The following is a 26672-nucleotide window of genomic DNA, read 5'->3' as shown; positions in this document are numbered from 1 at the left end:
AGGAAAATAAACGACTGACATGTTACAGACAGCACATAAAAAGTAAAAACAGTACATTACAATTTTCATAGTTTTGATAAACTGTGTGCAATTGCCATAAAGATGACTGAGTAAGCTCGGAAAGTCATGGTTATTTTTTGCCGCATTTTCTGCATAATCCACATTTACATTCAGCATGTGTTCATACGATGACCCTGAGATGCACAAACAATGATAATAGGTTGCTCTTGAGGCCTCTCTGAAGAAGTGATACATAACCATCAGGCCATTGTGTTTTTCACTCGGTCGAATATTTCTCTGACTTGTCCAGCAGGGACACAACCTTCTCTAAGAATGGTGATGACCCCTGTGTGATGAAAAGGGTGGATTAGTTAAAATGGGTAGATAATAAAGACAAACATGAGAAGAATGTGTGTTGTACCCTCATCAATCTTGAGGCAGTTGACCACTGTTGAAGCAATAACCTCATTCGTCTCCCCGTCACACAGAAGCCCTTGTATCTTGTGCCCCAGTCGGCTGAGACGAAACACAAATCACCCGTCAAGCCAACGTTTGCACTTAGGGTCCATCTGCAGGTCTTACTCGATGACCATGCTGTGGTGGGTGCTGTCTGGTTCTCCACTTGGATTGGCCGAGGTAATAGCAAGAGGTCCGGTGAGATCACAGAGGTGGCGGGTCACAGTGTGGTCAGGGACTCGGATCATTATGCTGTCCCTGGTGCCAACGCGGTCATAAGCTGGTCCCACTCCTACATGGCACTGACTTTTATTATGTGGGATGACTGGATGCTAGGTTGGAAACTTGTAAGTTGTTTTCCAAGTTTACCCAATTTGAAGAGCCAGTCTCCTTTACTGACGATGCAGCTGATGCCTCCTGGATATACGTTCTGCATAAACTCCCATAGCAAAGGACTGAATGGAGGTTTGGCTTCCACCAGCTGCTTCAGACTAGAGATGCAAATACAAATAGGCTTCTCTGCTGGCCGGTCCTATAACGTCATAGAAAATATGATATGATACAAAAAGATAGACAAACGTTTGATAAGAATTAGACATAAAACAGTACAGACAAATCATTTTATTTTGATACCTTGATATTATAGATTTTCTCAATACCCTGAGGGTTCTTACAGGATGCAGCCAAAGCATACACAGTGTCTGTGGGAATACCGCAGACTCCCCCCTTTTCTAGAATGCTGGCAATTTTCAAAAGCCCAGATGTGAGTCGGGAGTTAGCCACAGGGCAAGGCAGCTCAGGCTCGGTATCCTGCGTCACTTGTTTCTAAAAAAAAAAAAACAAACAAACAAAAAAAGAAAATTAAATTGCTTAGAACAAAGCACCTGAAGAGAAAATCTTCAACGAATTATGTGTGATGTACCAGTAATAGTGGAGGACCCAAAGGCAATAGACTCTGGGAGAAGATGCCATTTACCAATGACGCCATTGCTCCATATGTACAAATGATGGAAAACAGTGCCAGCATGGCCACTATATAAAAAGAAAGGAATGTATTGACAAGGATTCTGTTTATTTAATCTAAATATATGTTTTGACTCACTTTCTAAGTGGTATGGCAATAGATGAAGGGTTGAAAGAAGAAAACAAACAAGAACCACCTCCATGGTTGATGCCAGTAAAATCAGGACCACGTTCTTGTATGCAGCTGACAAAAATGGAAAAAATAACAGTTTGATGAAAGAAAAAATAGATATAATTTGGTCACTCACCACTGAATACGAGGAAAGCATTGATGACAAGGAAAGTGATGGCTCCTGCAGCAAAATCATAAGCCACTTGAAGCTGAAGTAGGGTACCTAGACTTCAAAATGTAGGATTTAGAAACGTGTAAAATCTAAATATAGACAATTTCACCATACCTGCAAATCTAAACCAGGTCCACATTGCCCACACTGCTGCATAGATAGCCGCGATGACAAACCCAAACTGGTCCACTCCAGTGACTTTCAGCCGACTAACATAAACCTGGATCACAGTGCCGGAGATGAGGACCCAAGGGACATTCAGATGGTGGAATGAAGGATTCGCGCTGTGTTCACTTGCGTGAAGAGCGGACAGGGCCGCAACCCCATTTGTCAAGTAAAACAGGGTGTCTGACGTTTGTTCGATTTGGAAGGATAATTCTTCCTTTCTGTGTTTGGACTTGATCCAGTTCACAGCCCTCTTTAGCTGGACAGAGGAGATGGGCTGTGGTCCAATAGGGATAAGTGACTTCTCTGCAATGGTGTTGATAAGCCGAGAGAATGTTCCATAAAGCGAGGCGGCAGTATAAATGGTACAAGCTATACCAAAAAATATGTAATAGTGACTTCCAGGTATCTGAGGGATGGTGGAGATTGTGAGCAAGAGAAACAGCATGTTGTGGATCATTTCCAGAAGATCCATGTTCATGCTTCCACAACAAAGAACAAGGGCTGATAAGACAAAGAACCAGTTCCCTAACATTGCTTTTCTCCCTAAGGTGACTTTGGTGTCCTCCACAATGAGAGCAGATGCCACAAACTCATCCCAAGCTTTAATCAGCCAAAATGTGGCATGAAAACCAAACTTAGTTGTATGGTAGCAATCTTGCCGTAGATGGGAGTAATAGCTGGAGAAAAGCTGTGCACCTGTGATGATTGAAACCCAAGCAACTCCCAAACCAAATGATTTCATGAACCCGAAACTGTAAAAGGTAAAAATAAATGGTGCAACTGTGTCACAGAAGAAACCTAAGGCCATGGGTTCTGCATACTTTGTGTTTTTCTTCTTTTCTGAGCAAGCATTCTGGGAATTAGTTGAACTGGCACTACCAAGAAGGAGGACGTTAAAGAGAGGTGTTCCGAAGCCTTTGAGGACTAGACGTTGAGTCAGACCTTTTATGAGCAGTGCCGCTGAGCCATAGATGGCAAATACCAGGATGATCAACTCAAGAAGTCCAGATACAACAAGCGCCCATGAACCTGCAACTAGAGCTGCTGCTTCAAAAATTAAAGTGGCTGTGATGGCTCCAAACACAAAAGGCATGATGTAGTTGACTGTGGCTGAGCAAAAGGCAAGAAGAGCTGATAGGAGAATATACGGGATGAGACCAGCAATAGCAGACTCCTTTAGGGACACACAGATATCACAAATTTGGATCTCCACAGTTGCATTCAGTTCAGTCATGTTGTTAGACAGAGACATGTTGCTTATCATTGACTGCGGATGAGTGTAGGTCTTGGATAATGCCCCAAAGCAGATTCGGGAAGCACCGTAACTTCCCCATAGGGCGGCATAGCCAACAAACGCAGTGCTACCCAGGTGATCATATTTTCGGAATGACAGCAGGCCTGCCACCAGTTGACAGATACCACCAATCAAGATGAGATGCACACCTAAATGAGAAAAAAGGCATTTGTCATGAGTTGGGCCAGAATGCTTTGTACAGTACCATAGGAAAAAAAAAAATCCACACTGCCATTACCTGCAAGTATATTCTCAGCCCTTTGTGGTGCCATGCCAGAGTATGCTGTATTGAAATTCTGTAGTAATACGAGGAATGCACTAATTCCATTTGACAGCATGCCTAAAACCCCTGGTTCACTGTAGAAACTGGCTGGAAAACCATCGATTGTCATCATGATTTATGTTTGTTGTGATCTGAAGAAAAGAAAAAAAATGTAGTCTCTCCCCTCAAAATCTTTGATAGACAAATTGTAAGACTAAAATCAAATACATAAAATAGGATATTAAGATAGCATTGTTTTGGCAACTTACTAATTGAAGCATCAATTATAACATTAAGCTGCATAACTTCTGAAGGCTTTTGACTATCTACTGACTCATCTGTGAAATTGAAGTCTCTGGTTGGGAAACTTTCATAACTGCATTTTTGCGCAAATTTACACAACAAATGGCTTATACACACTACATGGACAAAAATGCATTTTCACTTCATTAATTTTACTTCACTCAAATTATCTTACTTCTTAAAAACTATGATAAAAGTTGAATAAAAGCTTAAATTGAACAAACACTCTAAAACCTGCCTTCCATTACAAATAATCATGCAAGCATATTCTATTAATCTGATCAATAATGCTTTGAGTAGTCTTACAACTGAGTACATGTAAATTCGTTATTCTGTAAAATGAGATAGTAACTTATTACATTTGTTATAAAATATATCAAAACAGTATACCATGCGGTTTGTAACACGAATAATATTAAGAAGTTAATAAGGTCCTACCGTTTGAAGATGCTCCAATAAAATGTTGACATTCTCCCAGACATGGATAAATAGCTCCCTGCAGGTAGGAGGGATTGGCGGAAATTCCCAAACAGACTATCCTGTACACTGCAACCCAGGGTCGAGATTACCTCATCTAACTTCACGTCCCACACCTTCCTCTTTTTCTTCTAAAGAGGGGGTGTTGATTAGGATAATGATGGCATTCACGCTGCAGAAAAGCTTTCCTTAAACCTGATGATACTGTGTTGTGGAAATTACGTGATCGTCCAGATTCCACTTTCGTCACTATTGTAAACCCTTGACTATATAAAGCTGGCCGCTGCTCCACCTGGGCAGCATCAGTATTCATTTTAATCTGCTGACTACAAAGCTTCTGCGTCAAGAAGAAACACCTGATGAAGTCATGGCCTCCATGCTACAGGTACACATTCACAGTTATATATATATATTTTTCTATACAATAATTGTTTTTTTGTTTAGATTTATGTATACATTATTTTAAGACTTCATATCAATCTATATCAAAGCATGTTTCCTTGTGTGTGGGCACAGATTAAACGTACCTGTTTAACATCCAAGCAGAATTGTATAACTCAACAACTGACACATAAACCATCAATTTAACAACATATGTTAATCCCGGTAGAAAGCCATTAGACCAATCAGAGGACTGCACAAGTCTGCAGTGGAGGGTAAAGTCATAAAAACAAAACATATTTGCCTCTTCTTAATTTCCACATTACACTCATGTTACTTCTTTTCCACCCCATTTAAGTCTCAAAGTACCTCGCCCCTGAGGACACAGTGACTGCAAGTTTTGGAAAGTTCATCAGTGAAGTAAAACCCGAGCACTTATCCTCTGTGGTCCTTCATCGCAGTAAAAGGATGATGCTGGACAGCATTGGAGTTGGTCTTCTTGGCAGCACAACAGATGTATTTCGGCTGGCATTGCAGCACGCCCAGGTGAGACTGTAAAAAAAGAAAATTAAATCTCATTTTTATTGATGTCTTATCTAAAATAAGGCAGCACGCAGACAGATGAGTTGAATAGTGGTTTAGGGTAATCCCTAGTTATTGCATTGTAATAAAAGTTGTGGCCTTTTTTAGTGAATGTCAAAGAAGCAAATTAAGCAACTGAGGAGTGACGGGCCAAATTAATAATTTTAAGGTCGTGTGTGTGTTTGTCTGACTTGATGACTCTTAACTGTTTACCTGTCTCCATTTTACTCCCTCCAGCTCATGTACGCCCATCATGATGTCAGCTCTGTCTACGGGGCCGGGGGCACCAAGCTCTCACCAACACTGGCGGCTTTTGTCAACGGAGTGGCGGTGAGCATGACCAGCTGCAACCGTACAAAAACCCCAGACATGTTTTGAGGCAACAGTCCTCAAATTAAACTGAAACATTCTACAGTGGGGCAAATAAGTATTTAGTCAACCACCAATTGTGCAAGTTCTCCTACTTGAAAAGATTAGAGAGGCCTGTAATTGTCAACATGGGTAACCTCAACCATGAGAGACAGAACGTGAAAAAAAAACAAACAGAAAATCGCATTGTTTGATTTTTAAAGAATTTATTTCCAAATTAGAGTGGAAAATAAGTATTTGGTCACCTACAAACAAGCAAGATTTCTGGCTGTCAAAGAGGTCTAACTTCTTCTAACGAGGCCTAACGAGGCTCCACTGTTACCTGTATTAATGGCACCTTGTTTAACTCATTATCGGTATAAAAGACACCTGTCCACTATCTCAGTCAGTCACACTCCAAACTCCACTATGGCCAAGACCAAAGAGCTGTCGAAGGACACCAGAGACAAAATTGTAGACCTGCACCAGGTGGGGAAGTTTTAGAAAATGGAAGACATACAAGACCACTGATAATCTCCCTCGATCTGGGGCTCCATGCAAGATCTCACCCCGTGGCGTCAAAATGATAACAAGAACGGTGAGCAAAAATCCCAGAACCACACGGGGGGATTTAGTGAATGACCTACAGAGAGCTGGGACCACAGTAACAAAGGCTATTATCAGTAACACAATGTGCCGCCAGGGACTCAAATCCTGGACTGCCAGACGTGTCCCCCTTCTGAAGCCCGTACACGGGCATCCGAAAAACACCATACCCACTGTGAAGCATGGGGGTGGAAACATCATGCTTTGGGGCTATTTTCTGCAAAGGTGTTAGAACCCACTGCAGGCCTGTAAGCCTTTTCCTTTTTTTTCCCCTCCCAGTCATCAACACTAATTCCACACACCTGTCCTGCACACCTGGTCATTACCTCAGCCTCCCTACATAAACACCCACAGCCCTCTAAGCCATTGCGAGTTTGTTAGCCCTCACTGCAACATACGAGCACTTCTAGTTACCCTGTCTTGCCGGATTTTGATACCCTTTTTGACCTTGTGGATTTTTTTGCCTCTAGCCTGCTCCTTGTCTGTACTTCTGCCTCGTTTCTGCGACCTGCTACAGGACCGGATCTGGATCGCCTCTGCCTGTGCCCTCGCCTTGCTCGTCCCCCCCAGCTCGAACGGTCCTCCGTGCTTCACCAAGAGCCAAGACTTCTCATTCCGAGAACATTGTCAATAAATCTGCTCTGAGCACTGCAATCTTGGGTCCGTTTGTTCCCTGGCCCGTGTCAAAAGGGACCAGGACGACTGATCTGTGTAAAGGAAAGAATGAATGGGGCCATGTATTGAGAGATTTTGAGTGAAAATCTCCTTCCATCAGCAAGGGCATTGAAGATGAGACGTGGCTTCGTAAGAAGCATTTCAAGGTCCTAGAGTGGCCCAGCCAGTCTCCAGATCTCAACCCCATAGAAAATCTTGGAGTTGAAAGTCCGTGTTGGCCAACAAAAGCCCCAAAACATCACTGCTCTAGAGGAGATCTGCATGGAGTAATGGGCCAAAATACCAGCAACAGTGTGTGAAAAGCTTGTGAAGAGTTACAGAAAATGTTTGGCCTCAGTTATTGCCAACAAAGGGTACGTAACAAAGTATTGAGATGAACTTTTGGTATTGACCAAATACTTATTTTCCACCATGGTTTGCAAATTAATTCTTTAAAAATCAAAAAATGTGATTTTCTATTTTTTTCCCACATTCTGTCTCTCATGGTTGAGGTGTTGACAATTACAGGGCTCTCTAATATTTTCAAGTGGGAGAACTTGCACAATTAGTGGTTGACTAAATACTTATTTGCCCCACTGTATATTCAGACAAGGCCAGTCAAGGAGAGAAACCATTTACAGAAAGTTAATGGTATTTGGCTTCTTTAAACAGCCACCAGGAGCCTAAAATTACATTTTAAGCCATTTTCCCTTTGGTTCAAGTTTTCTCCACACCCTGATAAAAGCAACTGGGATTTGAGTGGTATTTTTCCCTCCTCCTTTGATACAGACTCACTCCATGGACTTTGATGATACATGGCACCCTGCCACACATCCCTCAGGAGCAGTGCTTCCAGCTGTTCTGGCTCTCAGCGATATGATGCCTGCCCACGGCAAACCCAGTGGCCTGGACTTCCTCCTGGCTTTCAACGTTGGCATTGAGATCCAGGGCCGACTTATGAGGTTCTCTAATGAGGCCCAAAACATCCCAAAGAGTTGAGCATGAAAGGACACAGGTCAAAAAGATACCATCTGTTTTGTAAGGCTAACTTCGTATCATCGATAAAAAGATTACTTAGTAATAATTGGGAAACAATTATAGAATAGTAGTCTACAGTTGTAAATCTTGGTGTAGAGTCGTCATGCTCTTCCCATTGTTGTATGGGTTTTCTTCAGGTACGTAGGATCTTTCCAGTTCCAGCATGACAAAAACATGTATGTTAGTCAACGTAAGAGCTTATGCACATTGTAGGGAGAGACAACACCCAGTACACAGGTATCAAACTCAAAGCCTGGGTGTCAAATCCGGACATTTCTCATCTACTCCAGTAATTTTGCAGATTTTTTTTTTAAATCATGATTTTTCATGAATCTTTTTCTTCTTCTTTCGTTTCTGACAAACTTCTGCTCCATACTTAACCCCAGTTCTTTGCGATAATGCACGGATGAACTCCTTAAGTACTGCACTTATCAGTGAAATGGTAGAAGTGTGTGTCTGTATTTATTTTGTGAGTCAATTTACATAAATTCTCTATTTGTATCTTTAGAATGTAAGGTTAGGTGCTACATTGCTCCACTTTAATTGAAAAAAACAAAAGGTCTGAAGCTCCATCTTTAGTATCATTCAGTTTGTTCTCTCTCTTTCACTTATCTATATTAAATATGCATGTAGCCTACATGGTGTTCCAAAATGCTTGACCCCATTTCGTAGGCCAATAATTTTGACAATTTTCATTGGAATGACCTCAAATTTTTACAGCTTGCGTAGAAACGTTTCAAGTTGTTTGTATGTAAAGTTTGGCATTTCCATCCTTTCAGGTTAATAAATGCCGTTCACTTCAAAAGAAAAGGCATTTTGCGTGTTAGAGTATGCTCGGACTCAGTCACCGAAGACAGTGCAGCATGCCTTCTTCACAAATTTTGCAAAGAATGCACCAACTACAAAACAAATTACGACTTGGCACCAAAAATTTCAAGAAATTTCAGCAAGTCTGGCACGAGCTCGAATACCGACTCGATGTGTGCATAGTCACAGGGGGCGCTCTTATTGAACATTTATGAAAATCTGTCAGAGAACCAACAAATATTTATACTTTTCTTTGTAAATTTAACCAATTAAACTTATGACTTTCAACATAAAGTGTATTTAGTTTCATGAAGATCCATCAAGTAGTTTCCGAGATATGGGCATTTAGAATGGGGTCGACCATTTTTGAGCACCCGGTATATAAAGGACACTCCTTTTGAGCACAGCACTTTTTTGACTCCTAGACTTGAAAACAGGTGTAAGGGTATTACTGACTTCATGATGAAGGACCAGCAATCTGGGATACTTGCATTTGTTGCATGTTGAATGTCCCCATGTCAACCAGCTTCTTCCTGGAAATACTGGCTTTTGTTTTTCTCTAGTACTACACATCAGAAAAATGAAATTGTTTTCTAAATTATATGTGTAGATTCTTTCTATGGGATGCACATAAAAAAGGTGTTTTCTGCCTCTTTGAGTAACTATACTATGGGATAGAAATACCAACACTGCTAATATTTGTGTGTCTATTCTAACCAGGTTTCACCCTCCGAGCGTAGTGGGCACAATGGGAAGTGCAGCAGCCTGTGCTTGTCTCTTGTCGCTGACTCCCTCCCAGTGCAGTCACGCCTTAGCCATTGCTGTTTCTCTCTCTGGAGCTCCGATGGCTAACGCTGCAACTCAATCCAAACCCATGCACATCGGCAACGCCTCCCGTTTGGGTCTGGAGGCTGCAATACTGGCCTCTCAAGGACTTGAAGCAAGTCAGCTCGTCCTGGATACTGTGGAAGGGATTGCTGGTTTCAGTGCGTTCTACAAAGACTACGCGCCACAAGCTTTGGAATCACCTAACGATGGTGACCATATATTTTTGCTAGAAGAGCAGGATGTAGCCTTCAAACGCTTCCCTGCACATTTGGGCATGCACTGGGTGGCAGACGCCATGGCCTCGGTGCACAAACACCTTGTTGGCTGGGGTCCTGGGACCGTGTCTCCGGCTCACATTCAGTCCATCCTGCTCAGAGTTCCAAACTCAAAATACATCAACAGGCCTTTCCCAGAGTCGGACCACCAGGCCCGCCATTCTTTCCAGTTCAATGCTTGCAGTGCTCTCCTGGATGGGGAGGTGACTGTGCAGTCCTTCAACCATGCGGCAAGGACCCGTCCTGAGCTCCTCCAGCTGCTGAGGCGTGTCCGTGTGGAGCATCCCCATGACAACCAGGCCAATTTCAACCACATGTATGGTGAAGTCCAAGTAGCACTCGTCGGGGGAGACATTCTAAGAGGGCGGTGCGACACATTTTATGGTCACTGGCGCAAACCACTGACCAATGATAGCTTAAGAAAGAAGTTCAGGAATAATGCAGGAGCTGTACTTCTTCCAGATAAGATTGAGAGACTGATTCAAATTGTAGAAGAGATGGACAAACTCAGCGACTGTAGCACTCTTCTTTCACAACTCCAGTGAATATACAGAATTACAGCTTGAACATGAGGCCACATGTCCCAATGAACATTTTACTTTGAAGCCAAAAACAAAGTTAAGATGCCTTTCTACACATAGGGCGTTACAGCATCAATATCATTCCCGCAGATTATTATTTTACTTGCTTTACTTCACAATATATGAGTCAAACATTGAAATATTTTAAGAATTCATTTATGACATGAGCTGTTATTTTACAATTAAAAGGGTGAATACAGTTTGTACTGTGTGGTTCATTTAAAACGAGTCACACATTTGTAGCATTCTCAAGGACTTAAAATTGCACCTGAATGCAAATATTTTAAACATTTCATACGTAGCAAAAGGTGAATTAAATCATGTAAATCCTCACTCAAGGCCTCGCTTCCACGTGAATGGTCAATCACTGCATTTTCAGAACAGATACTTCATCTAAAAACGAGCAAGCTCTTATTAAAATTCCTGTGGTGCTTCTTGGTGATAATTGGACACTTCAATGAGGTTTTCATCTGGATCTCGGAAGTACAGAGAGGTTATTGCCCCCACTGCTCCAGTCCTCTCCACTGGGCCCTCCTCTATCTGCACTCCACACACCTACAGGCATGACAATGACACAGTCTGGATTAAATAGATGAAACAGAAACTACTAAAATACAAAATAATTCAATAGACAGACCTTCAGGTGTGCAGCTACGGTAGTCAGAGGGGTTTTGGTGATGAGACACAAATCTGCAGAGCCTGAGGTCGGATGCTTAGCTTTAGGCTCGAACTCCTTGCCGAGCTGATGAAGGTTAAACTTCTGCTTTCCAAAGCCCAGAGCTTTACGGTTTCCCTTTGTTAGTGTAGCAAGATGGCATAGTATGTGCGTGAGGAACGATGTGTGTATTAGTTGATAAGCAGAGCAGTAAATGTGTGACAAACTGTAAATTCACTCTGCCATCTGCTGGAGGTTCTTTAAAATCAGGAAAATGTACCGGTACTAGGGTTGTTCCAATAATGTTTTTTTGCTCCCGATTTGATCCCGATGTTTGAGTATCTGTCGATCTCGATATTTCCTGATCCGGTTGCTTTTTTCTTTTTTTTTTTGCTCCCGATTCAATTCCAATCATTCCCGATAATTTTTCCCGATCATATACATTTTGGCGGCGGCACGGTGGCTTAGTGGTTAGCACGTCTGCCTCACAGTTCTGAGATCAAGGGTTCAATCCCGGGCTTTGGCCTTCCTGTGTGGAGTTTGCATGTTCTCCCCGTGCCTGCGTGGGTTTCCTCCGGGAACTCCGGTTACCTCCCACATCCCAAAAACATGCATGGTAGGCTGATTGAACACTCTAAATTGTCCGTAGGTGTGAGTGTGTGCGTGAATGGTTGTGTGTCTCCTTGTGCCCTGCGATTGGCTGGCAACCAATTCAGGGTGTACCCTGCCTACTGCCCGAAGTTAGCTGGGATAGGCTCCAGCACCTCCGCGACCCTCGTGAGGAATAAGTGGCATGGAAAATGAATGAATGAATATACATTTTGGCAATGCATTAAGAAAAAAATGAATAAAACTCGGACGAATATATACATTCAACATACAGTACATAAGTACTGTATTTGTTTATTGTGACAATAAATCCTGATGGCATTTACATTATTTATTTCTATTTACACGGATAGAAAGCCTTGTGACTTTGTATATTGTGACTAAATATTGCCATCTAGTGTATTTGTTGAGCTTTCAGTAAATGATACTGTAGCCATGCCCAAATGCATGATGGGAAGTGGAACCATGACTGTGCGTAGTGCTACCAATTGATTTATCTTCTCTGCGTTGGGAAATAACATAAGGTGTTAAGAAAAAGATCAATTGCTACCTTGCTTCCCCACATTGCTTCCCATGATGTTTCTAATCATAGGGAGAGGGATTGTAAGGCTTTAGCCAATTAAAAAAAGGCTCCAAAGGCTGCCAAAATTCACTCTACTCATTTTACGCTGCCTTTTATCTCTCTATATAGGTAAGACGGCGCCATTACAGATTGAGCACGACAATGCATGGGTGGGTCGTGCAGCGCATGCATTAATTGCGTTAAATATTTTAACGTGATACATTTTTAAAAAAATAAATAACCGCAGTTATCGGGATAAATTTGATGACCCTACCTTCAGCCTAAACTAAAGACTCTCGATGAGTGTAACACATTATGTTTGTAACGTTAAATACAATTAGAAAACGATTTAATAAAAAAAAAAATCTATATATATATATATATATATATATGTATTAAAAAAAGGCATGGCCGATATTTTTTTGCCGATTCCGATACTTTGAAAATGACGTGATTGGACCTGATCGATCGTCTCTCACCGGTACCTGACATTTCCTTTGAAACTACCGAATTGGCCCGAATATAAGACAGTTTTTTTTGCATTGAAATAAGATTGAAAAAGAGGGGGTCGTCCTATATTCGCGGTCTAGACATTATACCCATTCACGACGCTAGATGGCGCCAGATATCATTGAAGCGATGTTCTGTCATGACAGATCTCAGCTACTCTCAAGTTTAACCAGTTTGCATTATTTTATTGCAATGTTTTTCCTTATTCAGATTTGTTTCAAAACTACAGTTACAGTTAGACTTCACTTTGATAGTTAATGCAGTTATTGCAATTTTTTTGTTTTATCACAATAAATTGGTTTATTTACATTTCAAAAACCAGAAGCCATTCATTTACGAATGCGATTGCACTTTAGTTTACATATTTAAATGTTCAGATATTAAGATTTGAATGAGGCAAAATCACATGTTTTTTTTCTCAAATATATAGTTATAATTATTTGTTTCAGATCTACTGTAATTATTTTCTGTATAAAAATTAATTTGGTGTTCAAAAAGTCATTTTTTAAACTTGAGTCTTGAAAAAGAGGGAGTCGTCTTATAATCAGGGCCGTCTTATATTCGGGCCAATACGGTATATGTTCTGATAGTATTGTGCCTAATGGCACTGATCATATACACAATAGAATAAAAATAGACCTTTTCTAAGACTGAACAATTTCAGCGTGATACATTCTTACTCTAACACACGAGACGGTGATATTTGATCCATTTTCTTTGGCCATTTGTATTCTTTTGGCCAGCGCTCAGCTTACTTTTCGCAAGTAAATTCTGGACTGGTCGCCAATCACTCACATTCAAAATTTACTCTTCTCGGGATGTGACAGGAAACTGAAAAAATACAAAAATAAACTGTATACGCCACACACAAAGACCTGAAATGAGGTTTAACTCTTATTGCCATACATATTTCAAACATGAATTTTGAGCAATGTGAACCCCCCCCCAAAAAATCATGATTATATCATAAAATTAGTGACTGAAAGTAGCATACAATAACTCAGAAAATCTTGTTAAAAAGGCCCAGATGGAGCAGCGCCTAACAAATGTTTGTAGCTGCTAGACATGTGCCGAGTACCGGTTTTAAGGTATACTGTGGCATGAAAACGTCAAGGTTTCAAAACTGCAAAAATTCTTCGTCATATCGTCTGTACGGTATTAGCTATTTTTTTTGTCCCAAAATTTATATTATTAAATAATATTTCAATTTATTTAGAATATTTTGCTATTGTATTATTTTGATTTATTATAACTCCTGTTGATTTTTTTTTTTCAACTCAGATATCTCAAAGTAACACATTTTAGAGCTGTAATTGCAATACCGTGATATTTGGGCTTAAGCTTATCATACCGTCAGAATCTCATACGGGCACTTGCCTAGTAGCTGCTTAGGTGAATACTCTCTAGTCTGTTTAACGATGTTAATGTTTAATCTTATTAGTCGTATGAATGGTTCTAAAAATGTGATTGTCTTGTGCCACGACTAACATTTTGTAGTTCTACACGTTGCTTGTGACGGTTCTAGAATCACTCGTATAGGTGCCTTTTAAAAGTGGGTCGCTAGGAATACCAGGCATGAAAATGGGTCAGGGGTTAAAAAGGTGAGAAGGGTGTGGAGGAAATATGTTCCAGTACACTGTATTGTACACCCCAACAAAATATTGAGCTCTGTCGACCCACACTGTGTTTCAGCAGGGCCATGCAGAGACCGGTGGAGGGGTGGGTGCTCGTAGATCAAAAGGGGCACATGAACAAGTATTTAATACACCTTAAAACAACATAACTTCAATTTTAACCAGCTTTAGATAATAATTGGCTGCGACTGTGACATACTTTAATTGGGAGGGGGCAACAGTGAATAGAAATCAAAACTGTCATCAACACTTTCTGGCTGTGACTCAGTCAGTCTGCCTCTTTTCTTCCTTCAACCTCTGCATCAAAACTTCCTTCCTCAACTTGTTCATCTGAGAACAAACCACATCAGATGGTCACTGAGCCACCAACAGCACAGTTTTCTTAAAACTATTATTTCATTATTATCCATACTTAACAACTCTAGCACCTAATGATTAATAAAGCAATGACATAAAAATCTTATAGAAAAATAACATTGTAATTGTGTTTATAATTGGATTTAATACCCGACTATCCTTGCAAACTTGTTCTTACCAGGTCTGCTATTCACCCAGCTGATGAGGTATCCACTGCCTTTAGCAGCCTCATCTAACTCCTTTTTTTATCCCTCAATCTCCCTTCCCTACGACACATGTCTATGTAATGAAATATAAATATTTAAAAAAACAAACAGACTCCCCGGTGGCTTTTAGTTTTAAAGCTTTCTTAATTTCTTTCTCACTCAATAACGATGGAGTTAGATTTGTGTTTTTATTATTCAATCAAAAAACAAAGCTACTTTTATCAAAAACAAAGTTGCTTCAATCAAAATACAGTATAAACTTTTAATCCCAAAAAGTAGCTTCAATTAAAAAAAAAAAGTTTTTGATTGCAATAATAAATTTGAGACAAAAAAAGCATTTGAAAGCTATTTTTCTTGATTGAAACAAATTTTTCCATTGAAGTAATGTTGTTTTGCGTTTGGGCCACATTTTGGCTAGGACATTTGTGTCTTTATTATTCAATCAAATAAGTTGCTTCAAACAAAAAAATATATATAAAAGGAAAAACTTTGCACATGTGCCAATCACCGTTTACCAAAGCCTGAGAGGGTTTGAGTAGACTCACTATGAAGCTTTTAATAAAGCCAAGCATTTTCTAACTACTTTATTCTTGTTTAAAAATAATTCGGTGGGGCAGTAACATGTTTAAAACTTATCATAATTCTTTACATTTTGAAGTGCTTGAAAACCATTTATAAATGATACTTTGGTGAAAAAAGTGAAAAAACGTCTTATATATATATGTATCTTTTTTCCAATGTAAAATCTGAATAAATGCATTGAACACGCACAAAAAAATGGGGGGGGGTTGGGGCGCTACTTCGCGGTTTTCACTTATTGCGGCGGGTTCTGGTCCCCATTAACCGCGAAAAACGAGGGATCCCTGTATTTCTGAAAAGCTTTAAGAAGCAGGACTCATTCCCACCACTCGTCGGGCCGCTGTTGTGCCGACACCGGCCGTCAGCTCAAATCCAAGCCGAAAATAACGCGTCTCCGGCGGACGACGGGAGCGATGTGAGGCGCCCCCTCCATCCGAGAGAATGCCGCTTAATTTGACTCAACAGTGTGTTTCTTCGTTTATATTACCGCTAAATACACAAGCTTGACGCCAATTTAACGGGAGCTATTTTTTTTCATGGGAGATTTGGCTAGCTCTGGCAGTGTTCAACGCAAGCTGCAACGAATGGCAGTAACTTTTTTATATCGCAAAACGTGAAAACGATTGAAACCATTACTCACTAAATTCAATCTGCTGGCAAATACAGGCAAGTGTGTATGCTGCGCTCTGGTCTGCCCCGATGTGGATAAGGCCTGCTTTTTGTTTTCGCAGCTTTGCAATGCAACCGAAGGCTCTCCGAGCACTCCATGTACACGCGTAAGGAGTACGCGCGTTTGGAATAATGGAACGCAGCTTGGGCCGATGATTGGTTCTCGTCAGCGAAGCATCTAGAAGGATTTGCTGACTGTGTTCTTAAGTGCTCAGTTTACGTACTAAGTTAATCACATGATGATAATAATAATAATTAAATAAAACCTCCCGACCCCCCCCCCCCTCCTCCCAAAAAGAATTTCTCTCGGATCTACGCAATTCACGTAGGTCGCCCTTTCTGACTTCAAAACGGCGAATTTTGCCGAAAGGTGAGAGATTTTCATGCCTGGAATACCTAGTGCTGTATCGCTGTAGTTCTTTTTTTTTTTTTTTTTTTTTATTATGTTTTTGAGTTTTAATCTTTTCCTTGTATTATGTTGTAATTTGGATCTTGAGACTGTTAATAAAATCTATCCATCTATTTATAAATATGATCAGGGGCACTGCCAAGGATTTTGGGCCCCATGAAAAGATATCACTTTGGGCCCCACCACCAGTGCCGGGACACACACACACATTTAGAGTGTCAACTATGTAATTTCCTGCATTCAGGTGAATCTTTACACACTAATTTGTACATTTTCTGCATTAATTTAAGATGAAAATATATTTAAGTAAACATACAGCGCATAGAGCAGCAATTAATAGACTGATATCATCTATAAGAAATGTACTGAAGGCCATCTTTTACAATCTAAATATATTTTATTAGAAATATTCTCAAAGCAAATACCATGATAAATGACTTCAAATGAATTTTTTTGTTTGAACTTAACTATACTACAGTATACATTACAGTATACAGTATACAACTGTTTTAGTATGAAGAGATTGCTAAGGATTTGCCTGCTGTACTGATTAAATGTAAGCTAAAAGTGGAGCAAACACTAGCTAGCAAACAATTACAGTATTTCATTATGGAGTAGGCTTAGCCTCATCTGGAAATTTGCGATCTCCACTATAGGCTACAGCTTCGAAGCGAGGTCCCTTGTTAACAAACTAAATTCAATTGATGATAAACTAAATTCAATAAATTCTTGACTAAGTGGATTTAAGCCGATTAAAAAAAAAAAAAAATCCACACCAACTTTCAACATCCATAGGATACCAAAAAAATGCCCTCATTATTTGGAATTCATGTTTTTCAATAGGTGCATGTCGCTCATTGAGGCCGGGAAAATCCCATATTTCTTACGGAGTGAGCTGGGACCTCGCTTTGGAGCTAAGATAACAGGTTAATTTTCAGCACTACACTGACACAAGACACCAAGCTTCCTTTGTGAAGTACTTTGTCACATCCTGTTGGCCTTTTCCACCCATCTCCTGGTTTGCTTCCTTTTCTTTCCTCTTTTGAAAACCCGATTTTTGTTTTGAAAACATTTCTGCAGTACTGCCCTGCGTGCACTTTGAGTCATTGAGTGGTGTAAATGCGCACCGCTATGCTCCCGGTCTCACTTTTCACCCCTTTACGGCGCTCCTGAATATGATACAAATTGATCAAGTATTTGACATTCTTTGTTTGTTCTGAGGGATCATGACAGGCTCCAATTTTGAAGAATTTTAATTTGCTGTCAATTAATCAGTGGTTCGGCCTTAAGGGTTAAAGGGCAAACTTACCATACACTACCCCACAACGCCTCAACAATCAGTTCATAATATCAAATGGATTCCAATATTATAGACTGAATTAAAACATAGGGAAATAGCATTTTCGGTAAATCACTGACTGTAAGAAATCAGCTCTTCATGTTTTAGCCAGGGCTTCATAATTACAGCATAGACATTTGTATGTATAAAAATACATGTTGACGTAACATCTTGACTTATTCTGTGTCCAGGACTGGAAACAAGAATTTTCCCCAAAATATTATTTTCGGTGTGGTTTAATGAATTTTAGATCATTATTTAATCTGGTTTTGGGAACACACGTTATACAGTACATGTACCTCAAGTCTAATTCAGACTTGCAAAGCACCTATTTGTAGTCGTGCAGCAACGATTAATCGATCAACTTGAATAAGTCGATTAGAAAAAAAAAGCTTCGAATCAAATTTTGCTGCCTTGAGTATTTGTTTAATAAGAGTGGTATGATAATGGTTTGTTATGAAAGTGTTTGCATTTAGTTTTATTGATTTGAGTGGATACACTGCCCTCTAGTAGCAACAGTAAATATGATATAACTCATTTAACATGGCTGAATCCAGCTGCTCCCTGTTAAGACCAACATAAGGTAAGTTTTTGTTTGAGCTAATATGCTTTTTTTATGCATTCGTAATTTAGTTTATAGATATATTTAGCCATTTTTTGTGGGCGTATGTGTTTTAATGATTTGTTATGAGGTTAGCAAGCCTTTGTTTTATATCTCCTAAAATTTATTCTGCAACACATTAAATGTTTCTAATCCGATTACTCGATTATTCGAACTGACAAGTTGATAGTAGGGCTGTCAAAATTATCGCGTTAACGGGCAGTAACTAAATTTTTTAATTAATCACGTTAAAATATTTGACGCAATTAACACACATGCCCCGCTCAAACAGATTAAAATCACAGCACAGTGTCATGTCCACTTGTTACTTGTGTTTTTTGGTGTTTTTTCGCCCTCTGCTGGCGCTTGGGTGCGACTGATTTTATGGGTTTCAGCAACATGAGCATTGTGTAAATATTGACATCAACAATGGCGAGCTACTAGTTTATTTTTTGATTAAAAATTTTACAAATTTTATTAAAACGAAAACATTAAGAGGGGTTTTATTATAAAGTTTCTATAACTTGTACTAACATTTATCTTTTAAGTACTACAAGTCTTTCTATCCATGGATCGCTTTAACAGAATGTTAATGCCATCTTGTTGATTTATTATTATAGTAAACAAATACAGTACTTATGTACAGTATGTTGAATGTACATGTCCGTCCTGTGTCTTATCTTTCCATTCCAACAATAATTTACAGAAAAATATGGCATATTTTATAGATGATTTGAATTGCGATTAATTACGAATAATTAATTTCTAAGCTGTGATTAACTCAATTAAAAATTTTAATCGTTTAACAGCCCTAGTTGATAGATTAATCGACTACTAAAATAATCGATAGCTGCAGCCCTTATTTGTAGGTTATTATGCAAGCTTTTGCTAGTGCTTTGCTACAAAATTTTCCTGTTCTGGCCTGTGCCAATTTGACTGCTCTGGTCACAACATGTCATTTATTTTCATTCAGGTGTTAGGTAATGTTTTGGGGTGGGAATAAATGTCATTTTGTGTTGGGCATGGCTTTACTCTGAGGCTGCAGCTTAGTGGTGTTTGCACTTGTCTGGAGAGTGAGACAGGCAGGTAACGCATGTCTCTGAATCAGAGGTCACACAGTAACACAAGTTGAAATAACTGACTGCGGCCAGAACGATAAACATTTGACTTTTTAACTCATTGGCTGCCATTGACGGTTACAGACGTCCAATCAATTTTGACCGGGAGAGGTTGGCAGCAAATAATCACTGATAAATAAGCAAAGTCAGTCCACCCAGATTAAATGCATAGGCGGAGTTCAATTTTTGGGGCGGGGGGGGCACAACATGTTGATGACACCGGAAAGCAGTGTCAACAATAAAATTAACTTAAAAGAATATTTATAATAATAGTTGACAATGAGCGTTTTTTGTTTCCCGTCATTCTTGAGGGGAATTCTAAATCAGGCTGCTTATGACAGCGTTACTTTTCCCCAAGATCGTCATCCATTGAATATGGTACGCCCGCCGGTGTCAAGCCAATGCAGTTACCCTAGTCAAAATTGTATCCCCTGGGCGGAGCCATATGGAGGTAGATTTGTGTCTTTATTTTCAATCAAAAAAAAGTTGCTTCAATCAAAATATATATTTTCAATCAAAAAAAAAAAAAAAAAAGTCGCTTCAATCAAATATAAAAAGTGTTTGAATTAGAGCTGTCCCGACTAGTCGACATAGTCGACGTCATCGATGACGTAAATCCGTCGACGAACACAACATCCCGTCGACGGTTAATGAAGGGTTAAAAAATATATATATGCGTGGAAAGTTCAGAATGTCGGATGCTCTGTATGCAAACGGGGAAAGCGGCACAAAGCCAAAAAAAAGCGCACCAGTGTCCAAAACATTGACTTATTTCAAAGAAACAACGGAGGGTACACTCTTCTGTCCTGTCTCTTCAATGCCAAGCTTGGCTGCACGTCGGCCGTGAATAAACACCTCAAGCGCCGTCACCCAGTTTGTATTTTTTTTTTTTTTTTGTACACCAGAGGGTGCTGTCGCCTTACTGAATAATAATGTTTCATTGACAATGGGCCTATAAGTGCTATTAGTATTGTCCTTAATGCTAACTGAAAGGTTTATTTCATGTTATGGTTTATTTTATGGTATAGAAAATTATATAAGGTTAAGAGGTCATAAATACATACAGTATATATATATATATATATATATATATATATATATATATATATATATATGTATATATATACAGTGATTGCACTCAAGGGAGAGATTGTAAACGATAAGGTAATAAATTGAGGTAAAGGCAATTCATTGATATATACATAAGGTTTAAAAGGAAAAAGGTGAAAAGTTTTTGTTAATTTCTAATTGTGTTGTTTTATTTGTGTGCACCGTAGCTTTTAAGGTGTGATTACATCAGTACTTCTCAAATAGTGGGGCGCGCCCCCCTGGGGGGGCGCAGAGCAATGCCAGGGGGGGCGCATGTGACCTCGGGGAATGTTTTTTTTTTTTCTCCTTTTTTTTTTTTTTTTTGCCGTTCTGGAATAAAGTGTACTTGCACATCCACTCAGTGGGTGGCAGTGGCGCTCTCCTTTTCAGAGTGCGCGCAGTATTTATGAACTAAGGAGCACTCAGCACACATAGAAAACAGATATGAAGAGCAGTGCTCCGCCGCCGTTTTCGAAAGCCGTTTTCCGACCGGACTAACTCACGCAGCGACCCACTGTCTTGTCCGGTTCTCACGTCGCCGCCCGAGAAGTGCCATTTTCGGCTTGGAATCGTCACGACGACCGCCCTCACCTACGGTTCTACCTCGGCCGCCGAGAATGCGTTTTTTTCGTGCCGTTTGCCTTTTAGTTTTGACTTTTACTACAGTGGGTAATGAGGAAAGACCACTGTTTACTGTGTCTAAAAATAATTATAGCGGACAGCCAGAAGCCAAAACAATTAAGACGCCACTTGAAGACATTAGACCCCAATCTCATTGATAAGCCGCTTGATTGTTTTTCAGCGAAAACGGCCGAATATTTCCAACAATCGTTCTGTTTTGTCAGTGTAATATCAGTAAACCCATTAGCATTGTTAGCATGCTCATTGCAAGATAACTCCACACCATTGCAAAGGAGGTACAAAAATAGAAACTGTCCTTCTGTCCAAGGACACTTTTTCCCCCCTTTCTTTTATTCAGTTTTGTTTTTTCGGTCAATTTTTTTTGGCATATTGTCGTCATGATTGAATGTTTCTAATCAATTTTAATTTGTTATTATTTACTGATTTTATTACATTTTATTTTTCTGTATCAAATGGTAAAAAATGTTCCTTGAGTGTATTTTTTAATTTGGATGGGACTTTTTTTTTTTTTTATTCAGGCAAACTGATGCGCGTCAAGTCTTCTCTGTTACAAACAAAACAATGTTAATAAAGTTATACTTTATTATAAGTTGATCTATGTTACTTTTTTTCTTTATTAGGAAAAAAGGACACAATGTTAGGCAGATGCGTATTTATAATGGTAATTTTATAGACAAATTATACTATTACAGTGGCGGCAGAGAGTTTGGGGGGGCGCGAAACATTTACGTCTTCCTTGGGGGGGCGTAACAGAAAATAATTGAGAAGCACTGGATTACATCAAGGATGGAATAAAAGTTGTAAACCATCAGTTTAAGAGACCACCTTTTCAATCGGGATGCTACACTAGTTAATTCTATCAGCATTTGAACTCATTGTTTATTTGTGATTTATTATTGTTATTTACGAGTTTATTTGTACTTTAATAAAAAATTTAAGTGTTCCAATATGTTTTTTGTGAATGGATAAGCGTCAACAAAAATTTCATTGCTATATTAGTAAACAAAAACAATTTTTTTTTTTTTTTAATTATTAGATTAGTCGACTAATCGTAAAAATAGTCGGCTGACTAATCGGGAGAAAATTAGTCGTTTGGGACAGCCCTAGTTTGAATGCAAAAATAAATTTGAAACTCACCCCCCCCCCCCCCCCCCCCCCAAATGCTTGTGAAAGGCTTTTTTTTTTTTTTTTTGGATTGAAGTCAAGTTTTTCTTGACTGAAGCAGCTTTTTTGATGGAAGTAATGTTAATTTGTGTTTGGGCCACATTTTTGCTAGAACATTTTTTGTCTTTACTAATCAATCAAATAATAAGTTTCTTCAAAAAAAAATATATAGATTTTCAAAAAGAAAAATCACTTCAATCAAAATAAGAATTTCAATCATAGAAAAAGTTTTTGAATGCGAAAAAATATTTGCGAGTGAAAAATTTGCATTTGAACATTTAATTTTTCATTAAAAAATAGTTTTCTTTGAAGCAATCCTTTCTGTGTTTGGGCCGTATTATGATTAGGACATTTGTGTCTAAATCATTCAATCCCCAAAAAAGTTGCTTCAATCAAAAAATATATACAGTGGTACCTCTACATACGAAGTTAATCCGTTCCAGGACCTTGTTTGTAAGTCGAAATGGTCGTATGTCGAGCAGGATTTTCCCATAGGAATTCCATTAATTCGTTCCACAGCCCAAAAACCTGCACTAAATCCTTAAAAAATACTGCTGGTACTATTACAAATGGCAATTACATATAGCAAAACAAATAAATAATAAATACAAATCAGATTAATAATATAATAATAATAATAATTCCTGTAATAGTGTAACGAAACGGGTTCTAATAAGGCGGACGTTTTTTTCTGTACCTGAAGGCACCACGGGGCTGACGTGACAAAGAGGGAGGGGAGCGGGTGAGAGTTTACTTTCGCTTTCAATGCTTTCTTGAGAACATCGTCAATTGCGGCAGACAGCAGGCGTTTTGTGTTGAATAAGTTGTGAAAGAAATGATGAAAACGTGGCGAAGCTGGCGATTTCTCTGGAGATGTTACCACAATAAGAATTGTCAGCTTAATTTATAAAGACTGGCGAACAATGGTCGGAGGAGGACCGTGGAGATGTATTGTTGAGCCATTTCACCCCACGCTCATATTTTTCTGTCATTTGCATCTTCATTTAGAAGGTAAGCATCAACTTTTTCCTTGTTTCACCACCTGTACCAACCTTTTCTGAAACCTGTGTTGATTTGTCACACAAGAAAATCCGCCGTGCATTCGTCTGCGGTGCTGCCATTGTCGTCGTATTTCGAGCATGTCGTCGGATGTAGAAACAAATGGCGAGTCAAATTTTATGTCGGATGTCGAAAAGTTCGTGTGTCGAAGCGATCGTATGTAGAGGTACCACTGTATATATATATATATTATTTTTTTTTCAATCAAAGAAAAAAAAAATCATTAAACATTTTTTTCCCCCAACATTATGTATATATATATATATATATATACATATATATGTATATTAGGCCTGTCAAAAATAACGCGTTAACGACCACGATTAATCTGGAAATATTAACGCATTAAAAAAAAAATAACGCAATTTACCGCTCACACTAAGTTTGGCCACAACTGCGCCCCGTAGTCCCACACGCTGATGTTTACATTCTCCGCGCGGCAATGCAGGACAAAATGCAGCCAGCCACTATTAGTGAGGATGATGACCCAGGACTGCTTGATGGCAAATTCCGTTTTAAAAAGCTGCCTAATGGAAATCTGGATAAAACCAGAGTTGTGTGCACATACTGCTGTGATGAACTGTCCTTCCATCGAAGCACAGAAATTCATTAACTTTTTGAAAATGAGAAGGCAACGAAGGTGGAGCAACTAGCCAGAGCTACGTTTGTTGCAATGACAGGAGACCACTATATCGGTAAGCAACCATATTAACGGCACACTTGATCGATGATAGCTGGCGGCTGCATTAGTTGGCGTTATGTGTTGTGAAAACAGAAGAAAGACATTTCGCTGAAGCATGTGCTAGTCAGTTTCTGGATGTTGCTAAAGGGGGGGGGGGGGATAACAGACAAAGTTACTACTATTGGAACAGATAGCGCTCGAAATATGATGGCAGCAGGCAGGAGTCTGCCATTCGAGCATTTGCCTTGTGCTGCGCACATGATACAGCTGAATTTATTTGTGTGAAATGTTCAATTTAACAGACAAGTTGTTTACACATTTTTTGAAACACTAGCTATTGTTACTGTATTGTGCTTGTCTGCTCTTTAAGTTGGCAGTTCATTTTGGGTAATATGCCAAACGGTAATTGAGCTACTGTGGCGGATGCGATGCTTGAGTCTTGTTGGCCCGTTGAGCAGACGAGTTGCTGTGTCCAGTGTTGTGCCGAAAAATAGCCGCCCCGTGTGAAATGTCCCCCTGACGGGAACGCTTATTTATAACGCTTTATTGAGCGTTTATTTTATTTATTTATTTTTATGTATTTGTTTATTTATTTTATTATTGAGCAACCACACGTCACTCGTACAAACAGCTTTTACTTACCAATCGATGGAAATGGAAACGATTCTCTTGTACCGTGAATATGTATTATTTTACTCTGCTTGAAATAATAAATGTCATACCTGTGTGATTGTCATTGGGTCATTGGTATTTGTGTAATGTATTTATTTAAAACTGATTTTACAGTCGTAAATCCATTACTGTAATGCGTCCATGAAAACATTTGCTGTTTTCACCTCAATAAAGCGTTATAAATAAGCGTTCCCGTCAGGGGGGACATTTTCACGCGGGGCGGCTATTTTTCGGCACAACACCTGTTGGCCGCTTGGGACTCTCTGTGAACTCTGAATTCAGCCGTAACATGCACGGCTCTTAAGTGTCTGTCACGTGACTGTGACGTAGCCAGTAACGCGCTCGGCCAACTATACACACAAGTTCCGTGGGTGAATTATGTCATAAAATGAAGGGTCACCACACTACATTGTTAGTCTGAGGCATTTCAATCTGTTAAGCTCTTTGCTGTATAATGCAGACAATTTATTTTATTTTATACGTGCTGAGTTGTTAAATAAAATTTAAAACTCTATTTGGTTAAGTATTAATTCATTCACACATCATACATTTAATCTTAAATTTTTTTTCAAGTCAATTATAGTATATTCCTAGATTTTTTTTCCCTGTAGAGCAACTTTATTCATCCCCAGGGAAATGTGATTAATCATGATTAATCACACAGTTGACATATGATTAACTCGATTAAATTTTTTAATCATTTGACAGCACTAATATATACAGTAGGGAGAACAAGTATTTGATACAGTCACTGGGAAAAACCCATTGGCAGTGTATCAAATCTTGTTCTCCCCACTGTATATATATTATATACATACATATTTATATATATATTTCATAAAATCATCATCATAAAATATTTGTTTTTTTTTGTTGATTTCATTCATTTTTGCTGCAGTTTTATTGCTGTACAACTTTTAGATATATAGGAAAGTCAATATCAAGCATTGACACTTTTAGCCCCCCCTTAAAATCCGTTTATGATTAAATGAATTGGACGTCTGTCGTTCTCAGTGGCAGGCAGTGATTTGACCGAAGACTTGGTCATTCACAAAAGAAATTAAGTGTACCTTGAACGTGACAACCTCCATTCCCAAAGTTGACGTAATAAAAAATTGATGGTGTCGGGGACGCTTTTCACAGTCAGCACCAAATGGTCCAAATGACTCACTTGTATCGGACATGTCCTCTTGCGTTTTAACTTCGTGCGTTCGACCAAAGGCTTTCTTTGAAGGGGAAAGGGGAGACATGTTTAATTTAACCACCAGTCTAGCGTTTTTGCACGAAAAAGTTTAACAGCACGGAGGCGCTAGGTTAGCTAACTTTTGATAAATGACTCTTAACATTGTATGGTGACTTACATTTCGACAAAATAAATGATATAGTTTTATATATGTTGTAAATAATATGTATCTCTAACTACCTGAGTAATCTTCTCGACCGGCCAAAAACGACTGCCAGCGTTTCGAAGTGCCATTGCGAGTGTAAGTAAAGACTTCCTTGTTTGCCCACCCTTAGCATAATGAAGAAACTGGACATTACGTAGAGGCGCAGTAAAAACATGTCTGTACTGCGATGTTTCACCTTTTTGTATGTATATTTTTAACAACTTTGCCGCTAAACACGTACGTGACTCTCTATTTTTTTTTTTTTTAATATCAAACGGAACTTTTGAAGATTTTAGGCTATCACAGAGAGAGAGAGAGAGAGAGAGAGGAGAGAGAGAGAGAGAAGAGAGAGAGGAGAGAG

At 39.2% G+C, this 26672-nt stretch overlaps 3 protein-coding genes across 3 annotated transcripts; 1 reads left to right on the top strand and 2 right to left on the bottom strand.

The window, feature by feature from the left end:
• Positions 1-10121, bottom strand: si:ch211-153b23.3 (uncharacterized). Its single transcript, XM_057849450.1, has 12 exons — positions 7634-10121; positions 5444-5574; positions 3464-5200; positions 1878-3374; positions 1728-1814; positions 1559-1663; positions 1379-1488; positions 1090-1281; positions 826-988; positions 583-748; positions 422-516; positions 1-346 (listed from the first exon to the last, which is right to left on the bottom strand). The coding sequence occupies exons 3-12, from the start codon at positions 3618-3620 to the stop codon at positions 261-263; spliced, it is 2658 nt and encodes an 885-aa protein (XP_057705433.1). The 5' UTR covers positions 3621-5200; positions 5444-5574; positions 7634-10121; the 3' UTR covers positions 1-260.
• Positions 4610-10601, top strand: irg1l (immunoresponsive gene 1, like). The gene is made up of 6 exons (XM_057849463.1): positions 4610-4652; positions 4878-4923; positions 5007-5194; positions 5468-5560; positions 7628-7831; positions 9402-10601. Exons 1-6 carry the CDS (start codon positions 4635-4637, stop codon positions 10329-10331), a joined length of 1479 nt encoding a protein of 492 aa, XP_057705446.1. The 5' UTR covers positions 4610-4634; the 3' UTR covers positions 10332-10601.
• On the bottom strand, positions 10326-26478 carry glod5 (glyoxalase domain containing 5). Its single transcript, XM_057849462.1, has 4 exons — positions 26347-26478; positions 25994-26149; positions 11005-11160; positions 10326-10922 (listed from the first exon to the last, which is right to left on the bottom strand). The coding sequence occupies exons 1-4, from the start codon at positions 26398-26400 to the stop codon at positions 10782-10784; spliced, it is 507 nt and encodes a 168-aa protein (XP_057705445.1). The 5' UTR covers positions 26401-26478; the 3' UTR covers positions 10326-10781.
• Between the last annotated feature and the right edge of the window lie 194 nt (positions 26479-26672).

This window comes from Corythoichthys intestinalis, chromosome 11 (genome assembly GCF_030265065.1).
Source record: "Corythoichthys intestinalis isolate RoL2023-P3 chromosome 11, ASM3026506v1, whole genome shotgun sequence".
NCBI classification, from domain to species: domain Eukaryota; kingdom Metazoa; phylum Chordata; class Actinopteri; order Syngnathiformes; family Syngnathidae; genus Corythoichthys; species Corythoichthys intestinalis.
Note: the sequence above shows the minus strand (reverse complement) of the source record. Positions and strands in the feature narration are given on the sequence as shown.

What these genes read in the sequence shown, in the direction of transcription:
- si:ch211-153b23.3 (XM_057849450.1), bottom strand. Translation starts at nt 3,620, where the DNA reads ATGATGACAATCGATGGTTTTCCAGCCAGTTTCTACAGTGAACCAGGG. An exon ending in AGAAAATCTATAATATCAAG is followed by an intron (nt 989 to 1,089) that starts GTATCAAAATAA and finishes ATGACGTTATAG; the next exon opens with GACCGGCCAGCAGAGAAGCC. An exon ending in CACCACAGCATGGTCATCGA is followed by an intron (nt 517 to 582) that starts GTAAGACCTGCA and finishes GTTTCGTCTCAG; the next exon opens with CCGACTGGGGCACAAGATAC.
- irg1l (XM_057849463.1), top strand. An exon ending in GCACAAGTCTGCAGTGGAGG is followed by an intron (nt 4,924 to 5,006) that starts GTAAAGTCATAA and finishes ACCCCATTTAAG; the next exon opens with TCTCAAAGTACCTCGCCCCT. An exon ending in AGGCCCAAAACATCCCAAAG is followed by an intron (nt 7,832 to 9,401) that starts AGTTGAGCATGA and finishes TCTATTCTAACC; the next exon opens with AGGTTTCACCCTCCGAGCGT.
- glod5 (XM_057849462.1), bottom strand. Translation starts at nt 26,400, where the DNA reads ATGGCACTTCGAAACGCTGGCAGTCGTTTTTGGCCGGTCGAGAAGATT. An exon ending in CGGTCGAGAAGATTACTCAG is followed by an intron (nt 26,150 to 26,346) that starts GTAGTTAGAGAT and finishes TCCCCTTCAAAG; the next exon opens with AAAGCCTTTGGTCGAACGCA. An exon ending in TGGAGGTTGTCACGTTCAAG is followed by an intron (nt 11,161 to 25,993) that starts GTACACTTAATT and finishes ACACTAACAAAG; the next exon opens with GGAAACCGTAAAGCTCTGGG.